The sequence below is a fragment of the Carassius gibelio genome, chromosome B8, assembly GCF_023724105.1.
Source record: "Carassius gibelio isolate Cgi1373 ecotype wild population from Czech Republic chromosome B8, carGib1.2-hapl.c, whole genome shotgun sequence".
Lineage (NCBI taxonomy): Eukaryota > Metazoa > Chordata > Actinopteri > Cypriniformes > Cyprinidae > Carassius > Carassius gibelio.
This window is the reverse complement of record NC_068403.1, coordinates 12,634,573-12,652,155: the sequence shown is the minus strand read 5'-3', so window position 1 is coordinate 12,652,155 and position 17,583 is coordinate 12,634,573. Positions and strand designations below refer to the sequence as shown.

The window sequence follows — 17,583 nt, the reverse complement described above, 5'->3', positions numbered from 1 at the left end:
ATAGACACTACACTGCTTGAAGAATGTAAAATGTCAGATATAAAAAAGAAATCTAGTTCCCCTTTGCAAAACTGAAGACTCAGAAAAACCAAAGACAGAAGGTCAATAGTATATCCTGAAAAGAATGGCTAATCAAACATTACCTGCATTATCATGTTTGGTCCTGTATTGCTAATTGTGTAAAAACAATGGCAACTGTATTTGATTTCTAATGTGTATTGAGTGTACTTAAATACAGCATTAAACTGAAAAGTATGGATTTGTTTAGAAAAAAAAAAAGATTGCCAAAAATGGCAAGTCGGGAGGACATTAATGTATACAATACAAAACATAGGACTTACGGTTTTAAAATATCAAAACTGTTCAATCTTTAATCCGCATATATCATCCTCTGCCAAGACCTGTCACTTCCTTCCACACTTTCTTTGTTTACCTGTCAATAAACCCTTATTTCATGCAAATCTGTTGCCTGCCTATAAATTTTGCTTCAAGTTTTTATTTCTGGCCAGATCTCTACTTGTGTTATCTAGATGAGATGAACAAGATGCCAGCCAATCAATACAGATGGCCCTGTACTCGGTTATTCAACTCTCATACAAAAGTGATAGCATTATATTTTGAGTAGTTTTGAGTAGTCATAGATTCAACACCTATTTTAATATTTTTCTATAACCTCTAGGAAATCATACTGTTATTTATATGCGAGACACATGCCAAAGACCTCTGCGTTTGACCACAGTGTGCTGATCTATTGGCTGTTTATTTTAATGACTGTCCAGCCTAGCAGTCTAAGCCAGTGGCAGGTGTGCACATACAGTAGTTAATAAAGCAAGCTACCATCTTCAAACTATTCAACCATTACTGGATAAGGCTTATATAAGGCTTATAGCACAATGCTTGTAGGTAAACACTCTTCAACTCAACAATGAATGTTTAAGGTGGAGTGAATAAAATCTTCTTTGCAACCTCTCTAATAATGACCAATATCACAACTTTAGAAATTGGATTACAGATGAACTATTTAACCCTTTCAAAATTTTAGCAAAAGGAACATTTATGAAGCACTGATACGTAAACAGAGATGAGGAAATTACAGTATTTCCACATTTGTTATAATTAGCTCTGTTTCAAAGCTTATTTTAAAGCTTTTAGAAGTGACAGAGACAAATATGTATCCTGTATTTTTTGAGACCCCACCACCCCCCACAAATAACAAATATATGTCCATCACGTCTTAAAATTAAGCATGTTTATCCCATGTGTTCATCAAAGATGATGTCTCAAAATTAAAACAGTCCAGGTGGGTGTGAATAGGTTAAAAAGTGATACAGAACTCATCTAGGTGCCAAAAAACTATTAGTAGAGCAACAACACAGACCATTTTCCCAACAAAGCAAGGCAGTAAAAAGAACACCTTCAAACACCAATTACACCATATAGTATTATTTTAATAATGAGCATGATCAAATCTAAGAACGTGATAGATAGTGACCTTCCAATACAATGCATATTCATTTCAGGGGTGACTTAAATGTTTGTCTTGTAACTCTTTTTTAATATTTTTAGTATTTCATATATTTTCATGAATCTTTAGTTATATGACTATAGAAATCTGAAACCCTCACACGGTTCAATTCCGCTCTCCCACACACAAACACACGAAACAGCAAGCAGGTCCTAAAAAAAAAAAAAAAAATCACGCACAGAAACCATATACTCTTTTTTTGTTTGTTTGTTTGTTTTTCTTTCCTTTAACAGTAAATCAGTAACATTAATTTTCAGGTTACACATTTGAGGCGTTCTTCGTTACTTTTATAATTATATGATCCTACGTTAAAGCTTAGCAATATACTGAGGACATGGGGAGGGGAAAAAGCGATAAAATAAAATCTGTTAAGAAAGGACAAAGAACACAACAAAAAAAGAAGTGATGCATCTAAAGTGATTTCAAATTAAAAGCAATGAATTGCTACATCTCTCAGATTGGCTTAAAGAAACAGCGACCTCTGCTGGGCGGGGTTGGAACAGTAAGTAGTTACATCTCCGCTCTTTAAACATTGTGTATGGGAACAGAGTCTGAGCACTGGGCTCTGAACCGCAATGAAAACATTAGTTTTACTTTTTTTTTTTTTTTTAGTACAGCCAGTGACAATGTTGACTTCCCTTGGTTAAGGATGCATGGGATGTCGTCTCCCTGATAACGCTGTTTCATTTGAGGTATAGAACAGCCATTATTAAACGGTTTCCGTAGCTTTAAAATGTTAAGGCTCCAAGCAGGAAAAACAGAAAAAAAAGAAAAAGAAAAACCTGTGACATAAGTTGGCTCGTCACTGAACAAAAAAAAAAGTCAAGTGTTACATAATTCAAAAATATAGATTTTTTTTTATAACATCATCTCATGTTAAGACATGTCATTGTCCCTTCTACGCAGTTGCATGATTCTCCACAAATCTTGATCTACAGAAAGTAAAACTGGCCCGTTACAGTTACTGATGCTTGAGATGCCACTCCCCCCACAACCAGAGTGGCATCTGAACACCCCCCCACCCCCGTCCCATATCACATGACTGACAAACACTCCACCACCTTCCCTGATACACACACACACACACACACACACACACACACACACATACATAACAGAAGTCACTACCCACTCAGTTAACCAACTCTGAAGGGCATATTGGGGAGCAGTGGGGCTGAAGAAACAAAAATATAGGAGGAAATAAAAGACTTGTGCACATATTGGTTGAATGGGGGAGGGAGGTGTATGAAAACAATACCAAAGAATAAAAAAAAAAGAGAAAGAAATCAAAATGATGATGGGACGTTGAGGTGCTAATCGACTTCAGCCCCGACAGGTGAAGCCGGAGGCGCAGAGGTTCGAGTCTGACGTTGGCTGAAGTCACCAGAATTAAATAGAAAAAACATAATGATTGTTTATTTTTTTTAAATTTCATCTTGTGTCCTCTTTAAATTTTATTTTCAAATGGTCAGTCCTAAAACAACTGCTCATCATATGTAGGGGGCAGCCTTCTATTGTTTATTTCGGTTCTGGCGTTCCTGCGAGAGAGAAACAGAGAAAGAGAAATGGAGGGAAGGTTACTTTGATGTACAGAAAAATCTAAAACTTTTCATTAAAAAAAAAAAAATATTCCAACAATATTTTGTACTACTTTTAAATTCTCACACACAAGCCGGGGTTACCATAACTTTTCACCCTTGAATTTCCTTGACTTAAAACAGTTATTCATAATTTGGAATTTTAAAGGGGTCACATGATGCGATTTCATTTTCCTTTCTCTGTGCATAGATATGATCCTTGAAGTTGCAAAGACTAACGTCTCAAAACCAAAGAGATATTGTTTATCAAAGTTAAGACTCTGACACGACCCCAAAAACGGCTCGTTCTAACACACCCCAACATGTCTATGTCACTATGTGGAAATATTTGTATAATGCCAAATGATCACACAACGAAAGAAGCCGTAGTTTCAGAAACCACAGTTAGTGTTGATGCAGCCATGTCAGGGAGATGCTGTGTTTTCAGGTGAAAGCAAAAGCACTTTTTATTTGGACTTCTGAAAGTAGATTACTTACAACAGAAAAGCGAAACATTTTATGGACGACCGTTTCGTGAACCTAGAAGAGGAGGTCATTCTGCTACGACAATCTGGTGCTTCTGAATCAGCTACTGGAAGTATGTTTTGTTATTAGTTTAAGTATTTCCTATTTACTGTTCAAATGCGGAGTTTTGCGCATCGCGAGAGAGAGAGAGACGGTGACATGGTGGAATCAGCTGTCTTAATGGTCCATGGCTTGTGTACTTCAAACACATATGAGTTTCATCACTGTGTCCATCACGCGACTCTGTATCACTTACAGGCTTGAACTGATGGTAAAACTAAGGACATAATTAACTGTCTTTACATTTATTTTGAAAGATTATGGAAAGGGGCTTTACAATTCCTACGAGTGTTTACGGTGTTCGGCCAATTACAATGCACTGGGTCAGTTGGCCAATCAGAGCAGCCTGCGCTTGTCAGACGGAGGGACTTTGTAGAAAACTACACGTTTGAGAGAGGCGGAGCATAGGGGACCTACAATAATGTACTGTCTTTGAAAAATTATGTATTTTTTGAACATTAAAGCATGTCAACATATTCTGTTACACCAAACACTTTAAAAAAAGCATCATATGATTCCTTTAAACACATTTACACTCATTAGGAGTTTATTTAGATTTATTTAATCAGTTGTTTCATGTCACGTCAGCTTCTAAAGCAATTTTCATGCCAAGAACAGGGTAGTACATGATCCTTCAACGTTTAAAGTGGAGTGTTTAACAAGAAAATATTTCATTATATCTACTTCAAAATGTAATCTATTTTTTGAAAACGGTTCCACTATAATTTTTTCACTGTATCATTAAATCACTAATTCATTAATAAACCATTAATTATTTGAATACAGGAAGAGAAAATCTATATAAGATTTTGGGTGCATTGCTAAAAAGAGATTTTACTAAACACAGTCCTCAGGGAATTTTCTAAGTAAAACTGTTGTATGTGATTAAACAGTACAGTTTAACAGAATATATAATTAAAGTCAAATGAGTGTTCCAGGAGCAGCTACCTTCGATAAAAAATGTTAAAACAAGTTAAATATTTTAGATTTGAGCATAAACAAAACATTCCAAACCTAATCTGGTTTTAAATTTTCTAAATTCTCTGACATATCCAATACAACAATGTTAGCTCTGACAAAACATAAAAAAAGAAGAGCTTACTTGATCCAGTCGGGATCGATTCTGGAGAGGAGCAGGCTCTAGGTTCTGTCAGTGGAGATGAAAGAAAGAGATTAAAATCAATAATCCTTGGACTCAAATCAAAAACATCAGCACGGTCTTAAATTTTTGTTGCATAAAAATGCCAATAACTAAATTTAACATAAGACTGCCAAATGTATTCATAACCATAAAACCATATATAAAATGAGCAAAGTAGAACCAGTTTAAGACATGTACTTTTGCTTATTGTCACCAGATATCTAAAACAATACAAGTGTATTATCAGCTTGATACTTGGAACACCACAGTACTAAAAACCACTAATGGATAAAATACAATAAGTTAAATATTAAATATAATAATAATAAAAAAATAACTATAATAAGAGCATCACCATTCCAAAACAACAGGTAGACACTGATGCACTGTAGCTGCTTATGGTCATTCACCTCTAAACAGAAATATTTACCTTCAGTATATGCATCTCTAAACCTCAACATATCTAATATTTTCACTATATCCAAATCATTAGCTAAACAATGCAGTTATTGTTAAACAAACAAACAAACATACAATAAAAGGTTTGGAAAAAGCACATTACCTTTCTTACCACCTCCTCCTCCTCTTGTCGTTTCTCGTAGTGTGAGAAGTCATCGAAGATGGAGGTGGTGTGTTTGTAGGTGGCGATGATCTTCAGCACCTGCTTGGCCTTCTCCAGAGGCACCTCCTGCGTGTCACGGGAGTTGGTCACGGGCTTGTTGTCATTGTTCTCCAGGCGGATGTGCCTGAGCTGGCTGTTGGGTACATCTTTAACAAACAGCCAGTCCACATCGAATTTGCCCTTCCACTTGTCCTGCGCCCAAACGCCGGCGCTGGTGCCGTAGTCTACAGGCGAGCGCATCTCCGCTACGCCGCAGAAGTGTCCGCTGCCGTTGACACTGAACAGCAGATAGACAGGACCCTTGCCGTTGATGCCACGAAAGGCTGTATCCAGCCGCTTGTTGCCATGTTCCGTGCTGCACCAGATGGAGTACTTGATGGAGCGGTGGATGTCGTCCTCCGAATAGCTCTTAATGATGAAAACCCGGCCATTTTTCAGGTTCCAATCAAATTCCTTGGGATTGTAGCTGTGTGCTGCACACAGCTTTTCAAGGACCGGGTGGGATTCCACAGCACAGGACCCTGGAGGTCCTCCGCCACCACCGTTGCCGACCCCTCCACCACTCGATGAGCTGCTGCTATCCATGCTGCCACCCCCACCGTAACCAGGGTTGCGGTTACGTGGGGCAACCCACCGGGTTTGAGGGGGAGGAGCAGGGGTGTGGTTCTGGTAAGGCAGTGGAGGGGGCGGACCCTGCATCGCCATCTGATGGGCAAGTGATTGGGCAGACGGGATAGGGGGCTGAGGTGGGGGCGGGAGCCCATGATGGTGAGGCGGTAGGTGACCCTGGGAGTGGAGCGGAGGCTGCTGCTGGTGGTGGGGCAATGGCGAGGCCACTTTAGTCACAGGCCCCTTATTATCCCAGGTGCCAATGTCCATGTTGTGTTTGATGGGTGGTGGGGGAAGGGTGCCTCCAGCCATGGGCATCCCCGGCTTGGTCTTCAACTTTAGCTGCTGAGGCTTGGCCGGTTTGCTTGCGATGGCTGCCCAGGATGTGGGTTTGGGAGGCGGTAGCCCTAGTGGAGTCCCGCCGTTACCCGTGGCCACAGCAGCCGCCACCGGCCCTCCACCGATCACAGAGCCCACCGTCTTTACGCCAGAACCACCTCCAGTCACGTCACCGCCGATCTTCAAACCCACCATGCCTTGCTCTAAGCTGTTCATACCAGGCGCCTTGTTCAGAGTGTCATTTGGGAAGCCCGTTTGCCCGTCGGGTACCAGGGTGCCACCTAAAGAACTGGGCGGGTAACTGTAACTGCCCCCGTATGCAGAGCTCTGAGTCTGCTGGCCCTGGGAGCCGCTCGTACCCCAGGCGGAAAACGCTGGGTTTTCGGGGAAAAAGTTGAAGCGGTGTGGATAGATACTACTACCCAGACCCCCTGGCTGTCCGAACACAGTGTCATGCATGAAGTGATGGTCTCCATTGCTGAGGGGGGCATACGGAGTGAGGTAAGGGATCGGCGGGTCTCCACCGGTGGACCAGGGGGCCTCGCTGAGGGGGTATGGGAACCCAATCGAGGGGGCATAGTAGCTAGACAGGTATGGGTCGGTCATTGATTGATAACTGTTATTCTGAGGGATAATCAGAAATAGAGTTGTTAGAATGCAAACCAAATATACTAATTTAAAAAAGATCAGATAAAAACAGATCAGACCTGATTCTTAGCAGACATTCCATATTCAACTGGAAATTATTTTAAACATAACAACTGATAGACATTGATGTAGTATTTTTACAACCAGTTCCCTTTAGTAATGTATTGTGGTAATGTACTGGTAATAAAATAAATTACCAAAAAAAAAAAAAATCCCAGAGTAAAACATAGTTGGTTAATAATATTTTCCCCTCCAGCAATTACAAAAGCAGAAATGTTACTTCTGAGTTTTAAAAAATGTACAGACAAATTTCCCAGAGTAAAACCTAGTTAGTCTTATTTTGCCAAGTAATTACTTTAATTCAAAATACTGTGTTTTTCCATGCACAAGCCAACAACGATAATGCACTTAAAAAAAAAAATCATATTCAGTATTTTGTTCTCTTCAAAACATCAAAAACATGCTTATGCTGAGAAGCAAAACTGTAAAAACATTAGAATACATGTCGATTTAAAAGTTTTTAAATCTATTTCACACCAAGAAAAAAAACACATTTCTCACCGGATTGGACTGGCCAGTGAGGTATGGTTCAAAGTCATTGTCGTGGACTGTTTCTTTCTGATGAAGAGAGCCATTTTGCACTGAAATAAAAGACGATGTTAATCGTCAGGTTTACTTCTCAAATCACTACATCTGAAAACAAAATCAAAGTACATGCTAAATCCAACAGTCTTCTGTGCCCCTCAGAAGATATCACTTAACCAATGCTACGCCATTCACATTTTAGATCTTGAACAACTGATAAACGACTACAGTAATGTGAACTTCACCACACTGATCTCAGTGAGTCATTCACCACATGTTCTGTCTGACTACCACGATACTACAGACAGTCATAATGAAGAGAACCATCTAAAAATGACCCAAGCCAAAAGACAAAAATTCCAACTACAGTAGTTAACGCTACAGAATTATCAAGCATAATCTATTTAATACGCTCAAAAGCCAAGCTCCCATTGCCAATTGATGTGTCAGAGTGGTGTTAATCCAACAGGAGCAGTTCTGGCCTCCAAGAGGAGGTATAGCCTATGGCTCCATCAGGTGATTGATTGAGCTCTCAAACAACATTATTTGAGTGAGATGTGAGCAACGCAGAACCAGGCCATGACAGAAAATTAATGCCCGAATTTGACTTGACTTAGCCACAGCCGAGAGCATTAATAAAGGAAAAAGCTGAACTTAATTTACATGAATGAGCCTATCCTGGATGTTTCATTTCTAGATCTGTACAGACATACATATTGTTCAGCAAACTCACCTTTAGCGTCTTGCCCTTTGGATGTCTTCCCATTCAGTAGGTGATTAGAGATGGATAAAAACAACAAGACAAAACATTAACACCTTTGAATTATAGTTTTAAACACGAGCTCTTCGTGTTTAACATGTAAATACTACACAACGTTCCATGCTCTTAATCCACATCGACTCCATTAGAGCATCAGCAATAAATCAATGCACTATCATGAGTCGCTCGCCATTCGTTATTAAAGAGAAACGGGGGCTTATGTTGATATTTATTTAGTCAATCAAGGAATTACACGTCCACCCGGAGAGCTAAAGATTTCGTCGGCCACACAGATCAGCCCAGGTCCAGAGAAAACTGGTTATAACTCTCAGAAGCAGACGAGAGAGATTGTGTACTAAATTAAGTTTTATCCTGATGCTCCACTGGAGTAAAACGCATTTTGTGATGTGTCGAACTGAACTGTCTGTTTTGACCAAACAATAGCGATGTAGTTTTCAATGAAACGAGTGGGGAAAATGCTAACTCGTTAGCCATCGCGCATGTATTAAGCAAACAGAGGTAGAAGCCCGAAATGTCTCCGCAGAAGCGGCGGAGGCTGCACGCGCATTCCCTGCTCCTCCTAAAGGCCTTAGCAACGCCGTGCCACTCCAACCCAACGTACCTGTGGGTCAATACTGGTGGTAGACATTATTCATCAAGAGGGCTTCTTGAGATTCAGCAAGAGTCTTGCAAAGAAAAAAGAAGCAGCAGCAGCGAGGGTGCTCGGCGTAACCCGAAGCCTGTGGGTTCCTCTCGGCTCCGTGCAGGCTAAACTGCGCTTTTTTTCAGCAACTTCCACGACTTGATTCCGGCGATCCGGTCCACGCGAGCGCACTAAAAGTCCAGCCTGAGGATGTTTCCAAGAGTATCAGAGGCTCTGCGGGTTGGGGGTGTAATCCAATGGTGTCACACGCCGAGTGTAAATTTATTTAAAAGTGTAAATATATATATTTTTTCCTCCTCCCAGCCCGCAGTTATTGTGCACCTCTGTTCACTTCCGCCCAATGGCCGCTCCATCCGGGATCTGCGCGGAGGGACTGACGCCACATGGACCGGGTGGCCATGCGGAGGTGATCAACCTGAGAAGATTGGGAAAAAAAGTTCTTACTCGATAAATGTCTTCTTTCTCTTAATAAATTAACTATTTCATACGTGTTCTTCATTCTTACAATTGCCTTAAGAAATTTAAAGTGTAGTATATTAAGTTACTAAATGAGGACTGTACATATTTTGTTTTTGTTTTACCTATAATTACACATCTTAATAGTTTACATTATCTTAATAGTATGAATATGTCTGTAATAAGTTAAGAAAATAATAATAATATAGATTATGCTTTTATGTAATTACTCCACTACTTCATCTTAGAAATATTATTCCTCCTTCATTCTTTCATCATTCACCACCACAGCTAGTATGACATATGTTTTTTCAGAACATATCACATCAGTTTTTTAGTCTATATTGAATGGGTTTGTGTTTAATTTAGACAAAAATAAATAACTATCACATACCATCCCATATAGATAGGCTATAATGAAGTTTCAGCTGGTCCTTTCCTCTGGTTTCTTTGCATATATTCACAAATATGTGCAAACTTTTCTAAATAACTAAATAACTTCCCACTCATTTCACATCAGATATTATTGACTTGAAGCTTGATTACTTGTCTTTTTCTTCAAGCTTTATTAAATCATTTGACTGGGATGATGAAAAATGTTCTTCTTTTTTTGAAAGCTTTTAATTTAGTTTTATTACAGACCCAAGCTGTGCTACCAAATTTATCATTTACATTTTCACTGTTAAAAGAATGTCTTTAACAAGCTCTGAGCACTCTTGTGTCAGCTAAACCTCATGGTGATAAAAGGCATTCAGGGTAGTTAATTGATATTTAGATCTAGCTATTGATCTTAGTCAGAGATGGGTGGGATGGGGGTCTTTCTGTTATAAGTTTACAGTAGGAAACTATAGGAGACTGGAACCCTGCAGGGAGCAGCAGCTCTGTTTCAACATTACACCCACTTCACAGATAATGAAAAAGCTTTAATGATGAGATGCTTTTGCTGAATTTCATAAAGTTTAAATATATGTTTTCCCATGTTGGATTTGGATGCTTATGGATTTGGAGTCTTATGTTGTCCTAGGATGATAAAATATTGTATTGCATTGCACAAAGTAATGGCATACATAATAATCCGGTTTATTTATCAAGATTGTTGGTATCCTAATGCTTTAATGGTTATTATGTGGTATATAGGCTGCAAACCGTTTCCTCAACACTTATTTCAACTTGCGTTTTCTCATTCTATCCACTAGGTGTCAGTGTAGTGCGAGTCAATTGAGCAACTCCTCGACTACATTCAAAACTCGTAGACAGAAAATAATAACGAAATAAAGTGCCTTTTTTTCTGTAAACTGTGCTGTTTTACAAACAAATATTTATTAAGATATACACTACATGTATAATTTAACAAAATAAAAGATATGACTCACTACAGTCAGCATTCAACAGTGTTCAGTAAATGCTGCATTATTTACATTTACAAAATGAGGTTTAATGTTCAGAAAGTGTTAACTTACAATGTTTCTGTTTTGCTTGTAAGACACAGACCAGCACATGCAGGTATTGTAATTGCTCTCTCCTCTCACAAACACGGCTCGTGTTACAGATAGTAAAAGAGACAGATGTTGATCATTAAACATTTAACAGCATTTTGCTGTATAATGACACAAGTGCATGTAAAGCAATTAATTCTTCTTCACTTAATTTCCACAATTAAACAGATGAACTGAAAGAGATCTTTACAATATGTTTAAAATGTACAAAATGTAGGCTAAATGTACAAAATATAGTCTACCATTTGAACTGTAAAATTATAAGCTACTTACTAAAACAGTATGCAAAACTGTTTCACAGAAAAATCATATCCAGAAAGGCAAATAAATATGTATTCATAAAAGCATGTGAGGTCCATTGCTGTATCCTTTAGCTTTGGATTAATAGTTGCCAAACATGTCTTGTGACTTGTTTTTTGTTCACTTTGTTGAGTTCAAAGTGTCATTAGGCAAAATAAAAATAATAAAACACACATACATTTGAATCTTCATGTTCATATTCACATCACTCTTGTTGTCTTAATTTGCATGTTTTGTTATGTTTATACATCATTTGGAATCCATCCACTCCGGTCCATTCTGAGAATGGTTAATGTCCTTTTCTTTCATCTCTTTCCCTTCTCAATGTTCCTTCTCTCTCTTAAAAGGTTGATGAGATCTGGACACTGTCACTTATACAAATCTGAAAAGTAACACAATGCAGATACAAAATCAGATTCACATGAAGTAATATCAGTTGTTTAGGAAGATTATTAAGAACCAGCAAAATATACACATAATTACTAAAGGCACTTTTAAAAGATGGAATATAATTATTTTACAAACATGTGTCTTCCTCTTCATTGAAGATGTTGACAACATAGCAGGCAAATACAAATCCCAGGGCCTACATGCAAACAAACAAAGCATCAAGTTCAGTAAAGTCACATATAAGTTTTTTTTTTTATTTTTTTTATGAATTTCCATCCTGTGACCCTGGACCACAAAACCATTCTTAATTCACTGGGGTATATTTTTAGCAATGGCCAAAAAAACATTGTATATTTAGGATATTAAGTAAAGATCATATTCCATGAAGATATTTAGTAAATTTCCTATCTTAAATAAATAAAAACGTAATTTTTGATTAGTAATGTGCATCACTAAGAATTCATTTGAATAACTTTCAAAGGCGGTTTTCCCAGTCTGCACCCTCAGATTGCAGATATTCAAATAGTTGTATCTCGATACATTCAAAATATAGATATTCAAATATTGTCCGATCCTAATAAACCATGCATCAACGGAAGGCATATTTATTCAGCTTTCAGATGATGTATAAATCAAAATTTGGAAAAATTGACACATAAGAATGGTTTTGTGGTCCATGGTCACATATTAAAACTGAAGTTTGTAGGCATAACTTTGCAACTATTCATTTAGATTACAAAAAGTTGGTATGCCTGACACAGCAGCACTGTTGTGAGAAATGTTCATGAAACCTGTTTGAAAACAGTCATTCATTTCGGCACACTTCAGCTTTAACAGATAATGACTTCAGTTTTAGGGTCTTACAGAAATGAACAGTTGCAGGGCGCTGTGCATAACTTCGATGTATTGGAATTCTAACACACAGCCCAGCTCAGAAACCAGAGCAGGACTTTCCATATGCTGCCATCTAGTGGTTGGGAGGTTTCCATTCTCACAGCCTGGACCATTGTCTTTCCACCATGAATGGTAAGATGAAAGTCCCAATGACAGGTAATTGCTGTCCTGCAAGACCACAGCATTCTGAATTTGTAAACATTCATGGCTTTGTAAACATGATCTGTACTGTCAATTTAAAATGTTGTTTAATTCTGTTCATCTGTGGTTTGCAAGATTATAACAAAGTTATGATATCATTTCATACCAATAACAGGAATGAATGTGAACTTGGTCTAGCACTAGACTGACATAATGAGTAATGGGGCTCTTTACCTTTGAAAGCCCTCCAAGGTCAAGATAAAGGCAACAGATAAAGATATTCCAAGTCACCCAAAACACGCTCCAGACTATATACTAAAGGAAAATGAAAGAACATAATAGACATCAGAGTTTGTAAAAATTCAGTCGGAACCACATCTAACTTCATTAAACAAAAATCCATATCTGCTAACAACCAAATTACTGTATTAGATTATATGCTACCATGAAAAAGTTTTGGATGGATGATGTATCTCCTAAGCTCACCAGTGCTGCATTTATTTGATCTAAAATACAATATTACAGAAATACTGTATACAAATATACACAAACAGTTGTGAAATTTTATGACAATTGAAAATATCTGAATTTTGCTTTCTATGTATTTTAAAATGTAATTTATTTCTGTGATGGCAAAGCAGAATTTTCTTCAGTGTCACATGATCCTTCAGAAATCATGCTGATTTTATGCTCAGGAAAAATTGATTATTATCATTTTTTAAAACAGTTGTGCTGATTTATATTTTTCTTAAAACTGTGATATATTTTTCTCAGATAAAGAAATCAAAACACATAATAATATTAATCAATGGAAATGTATTATTGAATTTAATACATTTGATCATTTAGGTATTTTTGTAATCTTTTTATATTTAGTATCAGTATTTTATAAATAATAAGTATAAATCATTTATTTTTATGAATAATAAATTATGTTACATTGTTGTTTTAATAAAACAAGTTTTATTAAATGCAATATTATTTAGCATACCTATGAATTTCTAAAGTTACAAAAAATGTCATGAGTTAAATACAGTACACACCAAAACTATATAGCGAGGCTTATACTGGACTGTCCCAAACAAGCCCAATATCACCACAATGACGTGCAGGAAGTTGACAAGGATGGGTGCCCACTGGTAACCTAGAAAGTCGAACACCTGTCTCTCCACAGCAGTGATCTAGAAAAAAAAAGACAGAAAGTATGATATGATCAAGATCTCTTTACATTGATAGAGCAGTAAAACCACCAGCTACTTTGCATCTACACAAACAAAAACACCTCACGCTGCCCCAAACACAATAATGATGGAGACCCCATCTCTCTTTCCAAGAGACACACAATCAAACCCCCACTTCTGTTTTTTCCACATGCTGGCTTTTTACTCAGGGTTGCCAGGGTAACAGAGCCAATGGGGTACAAAGCATGTGACAGAGAAATAGAGAGTGAGAGGTGGAGAAAGAGAAAAGGAGGGCGGAGAGAGAAAGGGTGAGTGAGAGGAGATGAGGGCTCTCTTTGGAGGTCAGAGGCTCAGGGAGAGGAGATGTATGATTCAGAGAGAAGGTGCTGGGTGTGGGGGATGCTGCTCCTCTCATAAAGCTTCACTGCAGCAGTCATAAACCCTCTCTCTCCACTAAGCACCCATCCCCCATATCTGTATGCCACAATGCTGCTGTGTACCAGCTGTCCCCAGAGGTTCCACCTCAAATCAACCATTCGTAGCATGTCTTCACCACAGTCCCTCTCTGCTGTGTTCCAGCATGAGGTGCATTGACTTTAACCAGCCAAACATAAAACAATGAGATGAATCGCAGATACAGATGAGCTATCCGCTTTTGGTAACAGACATCTGCATTACAAACTCAGATTATACAATATATATCCATCCTGGTATATCTAATTCATAAACATGAACAGTCTTCAACTCATCTGAAATATTTATTTTAAGGATATATGAAACCACCATTAACACAGCAACAGTGCTGAACCTGTTGATAGTCGACATGACAGATTAATGTCAAGCCAAGATTTATTGGTGCCAAATGTTACACAATATTGGACATGGTATGGCAGGCATGCAGCAGACCTCTCTTTTTCTAATCATTGACAGTGTGAAATGGTAAATTGAATTTGTTAAACCAGTTAAACCATACAGCTATACTTTCTTTTTGAGCCATCCTGAGATCAAATGTACACAACTGTAAAGACTAATAACTGCACGCTTCTGTTCTGCACTGTCTTACTGAATATTCATCATTTATTTAGTAGGGGACTGTATTTAAAAAAAATGGCAAGACTGAGTTAATCCACTGAGATTATAGCCCAAATGTGATCTCATATTAGATTGCTAATATAAAATGCTGATTTAAAAATATATGACTGAATAAGCATCTCCAATTTCTATTTTTTTCATGCACATTTATACAGTCAATAGAAAGGAAAGAAAGAAAAGATAAGGTTAGACCAAAGTTAAAAGCCATACAAAGGTTAAGCAGCAGGGATATAGGTCACTGTCTCTGTTGGTGTTCAGCACAGAAACAAGAGGGTTTCCTCCTGTTGAGAACACAAGTGCAGCTACTGAACTGAGATGATAAAATCCAATATCACTTTGTGAGAGGAGAAAAGGATCTCACACCACTGGAAAACCATGTGCAACCTATATAACATTTCTCCATATTAAAATGCACAGTTGACATTTCTTATGTAGGAAATCTGCAATATAAATAAGTAGCCTAGATTATGTTCTATGAGCAAGTTCTAAATAAATGGATGATGGATATTTAATAAAAATCCTTTGAGATAAATTTTGGTGCAATAGCAGAAAAACAAGTGAGAACTGATACATATGACAGAGAAACATAAATACAGAATATAAATATATAAATATAAAAATGAGAGAAAAGAACAACAAATGTTTACATAAGCAAAGCTATAAATACAATATGTGCAAAAACAAAAAGTAGTTATAAACATAATATAATATACACTAATGTATTATTTGCACTCGCTGCAGTTCTCATTGTACTCTATTACAAAAATGTGGTCTAGTTTTGTGAGTGCTCCTTCACGACAATTCCTTTTAATAATAGTCCAATAACTGTCCAAAAGTCTACGTACAATTCTAGTCTGTTTGCACAAATTATAAATTGAAAAACTAGGGTTTTTGGGTTAAAAACCTTCCTTCTTTCAAACAATGGACTACATAAAAGACTGCGGACTTTAAGACTTGTTGTTCAGATGTTCAGAAACTCGTTTCGAAGTTAATATCACAACGCAAAATGTCATAAAAATTGACAGATTAATAAATGCGATACAAAACTGCAGCGAGTAGACGCTTGTTTTTACTACAATTCTATAACGCACTTACCAGCTGAAGAGCGCAGAAGAACATCAACATACACCTCCCCGAGCAGCAGCCCATCTTCACGATCCGGTATTAACGTAAAACTCAAAATGGTAAATAAAAGAGATTCATTTTGAGGTAGTCTGTTTTTAGCGTTATTTTTCAGTAAACTATGCTATTCTTACAATTTGTGATCATAGGTGTAAATACATAGCAGATAGGGTTAAAAACAATATAAAGCGGTAGGCGGGCGTAAATAAAATGGGGTGGGTCCTTAAATCAGCCGCCGCCTCTCGGTGCGCTGTGGAGAGGGAGCGGCAGGTGGAAGAGCTGCCAAATGATTAGATTTACTGCTCACAGAAATCAAGATCTGACTACCATTAACGCTACTTGGTGGTTAAGGCTGGATTAAAGCAGGGGTTTAACTGATATTAAAAATTCAGCATTATTTTATTTAGCCTATACACAATATTTTCAGAGGGAAGTTTAAGGTGAATGATTTTGTAAAAACCCAAGCTTATCGCATGCCTTTAATTACAAATGGGGGTAAAACTCAGGAAGTTTATAGTTACTAGTTATTTATAACATAACGTCAGAGTTGCTCATTTTCATTGGGAATTGTAAGGCTGTCAAGCAAAGTAAGATTTGTGTGTGCATGACGTGTGCAGTGCCTTAAATTGTGACCTGTTCCTCATATAATTGTTAAGTTAAAAAAACGTATAATGAACAAGTCTCATTCTTGATGCGCTTTCCCCCCCTAACTACTAGTCCCAATCCACTTTCATTGAATGGAAGAGAGCTGGGACATTCTACTTCTGGATGTATTCCACATAACAAAATAAAGTCACATTGGTTAGAAACAACACTGATGAAATAACTTTTGTATCCTACTCCCTTGAGTTTACTTACCTGAGCAAACACTGAAAACGCAACATAAACACAAACGTCATACATCATATACAGGTGCTGGTCATATAATTAGAATATCATCAAAAAGTTGATTTATTTCACTAGTTCCATTCAAAAAGTGAAACTTGTATATTATATTAATTCATGAAACACAGACTGATATATTTCAAATATTGAACTGTGACAACTACGAAAAATCCCAAATTCATTATCTCAGAAAATTAGAATATTGTGAAAAGGTTCAATATTGAAGACACTTGGTGCCACACTCTAATCAGATAATTAACTCAAAACACTTGCAAAGGCCTTTAAATGGTCTCTTAAAAAGTCAAGTTCTGTACAATCATGGGGAAGACTGCTGACTTGACCGTTGTCCAAAAGACGACCATTGACACCTTGCTCAAGGAGGGCAAGACACAAAAGGTCATTGCAAAAGAGGCTGGCTGTTCACAGAGCTCTGTGTCTAAGCACATTAATAGAGGGGTGAAGAGAAGGAAAAGATGTGGTAGAAAAAAGTGTACGAGCAATAGGGATAACTGCACCCTGGAGAGGATTGTAAAACAAAACCCATTTAAAAATGTGAGGGAGATTCACAAAG

The 17,583-nt window shown here is 37.6% G+C and overlaps 2 protein-coding genes across 6 annotated transcripts in view; both read right to left on the bottom strand.

The window, feature by feature from the left end:
• Window positions 1-1,427: 1,427 nt before the first annotated feature.
• ythdf1 (YTH N6-methyladenosine RNA binding protein F1) lies at window positions 1,428-9,438 on the bottom strand. The gene is made up of 6 exons (XM_052563659.1): window positions 9,014-9,438; window positions 8,365-8,389; window positions 7,608-7,687; window positions 5,391-7,022; window positions 4,790-4,834; window positions 1,428-3,063 (listed from the first exon to the last, which is right to left on the bottom strand). Exons 1-6 carry the CDS (start codon window positions 9,038-9,040, stop codon window positions 3,037-3,039), a joined length of 1,836 nt encoding a protein of 611 aa, XP_052419619.1. The 5' UTR covers window positions 9,041-9,438; the 3' UTR covers window positions 1,428-3,036.
• Window positions 9,439-10,626: 1,188 nt separating this feature from the next.
• nkain5 (sodium/potassium transporting ATPase interacting 5) overlaps window positions 10,627-17,583 on the bottom strand; it is a 39,716-nt gene continuing 32,759 nt past the window's right edge. Inside the window, exons 1-6 of one of the 5 annotated variants that reach the window (XM_052562668.1) lie at window positions 16,101-16,299; window positions 13,776-13,913; window positions 12,967-13,047; window positions 12,562-12,759; window positions 11,833-11,893; window positions 10,630-11,689 (exon numbers count right to left, since the gene is read on the bottom strand). In XM_052562668.1, coding sequence (XP_052418628.1) covers window positions 11,676-11,689; window positions 11,833-11,893; window positions 12,562-12,759; window positions 12,967-13,047; window positions 13,776-13,913; window positions 16,101-16,154 — 546 coding nt within the window. In that variant the 5' untranslated portion in view covers window positions 16,155-16,299 and the 3' untranslated portion in view covers window positions 10,630-11,675. Of the gene's footprint in view, window positions 11,690-11,832; window positions 11,894-12,561; window positions 12,760-12,966; window positions 13,048-13,775; window positions 13,914-16,100; window positions 16,300-17,583 lie in introns of those variants that run through there. The other 4 variants (XM_052562670.1, XM_052562671.1, XM_052562672.1 and 1 more) reach the window with 4 other exon arrangements.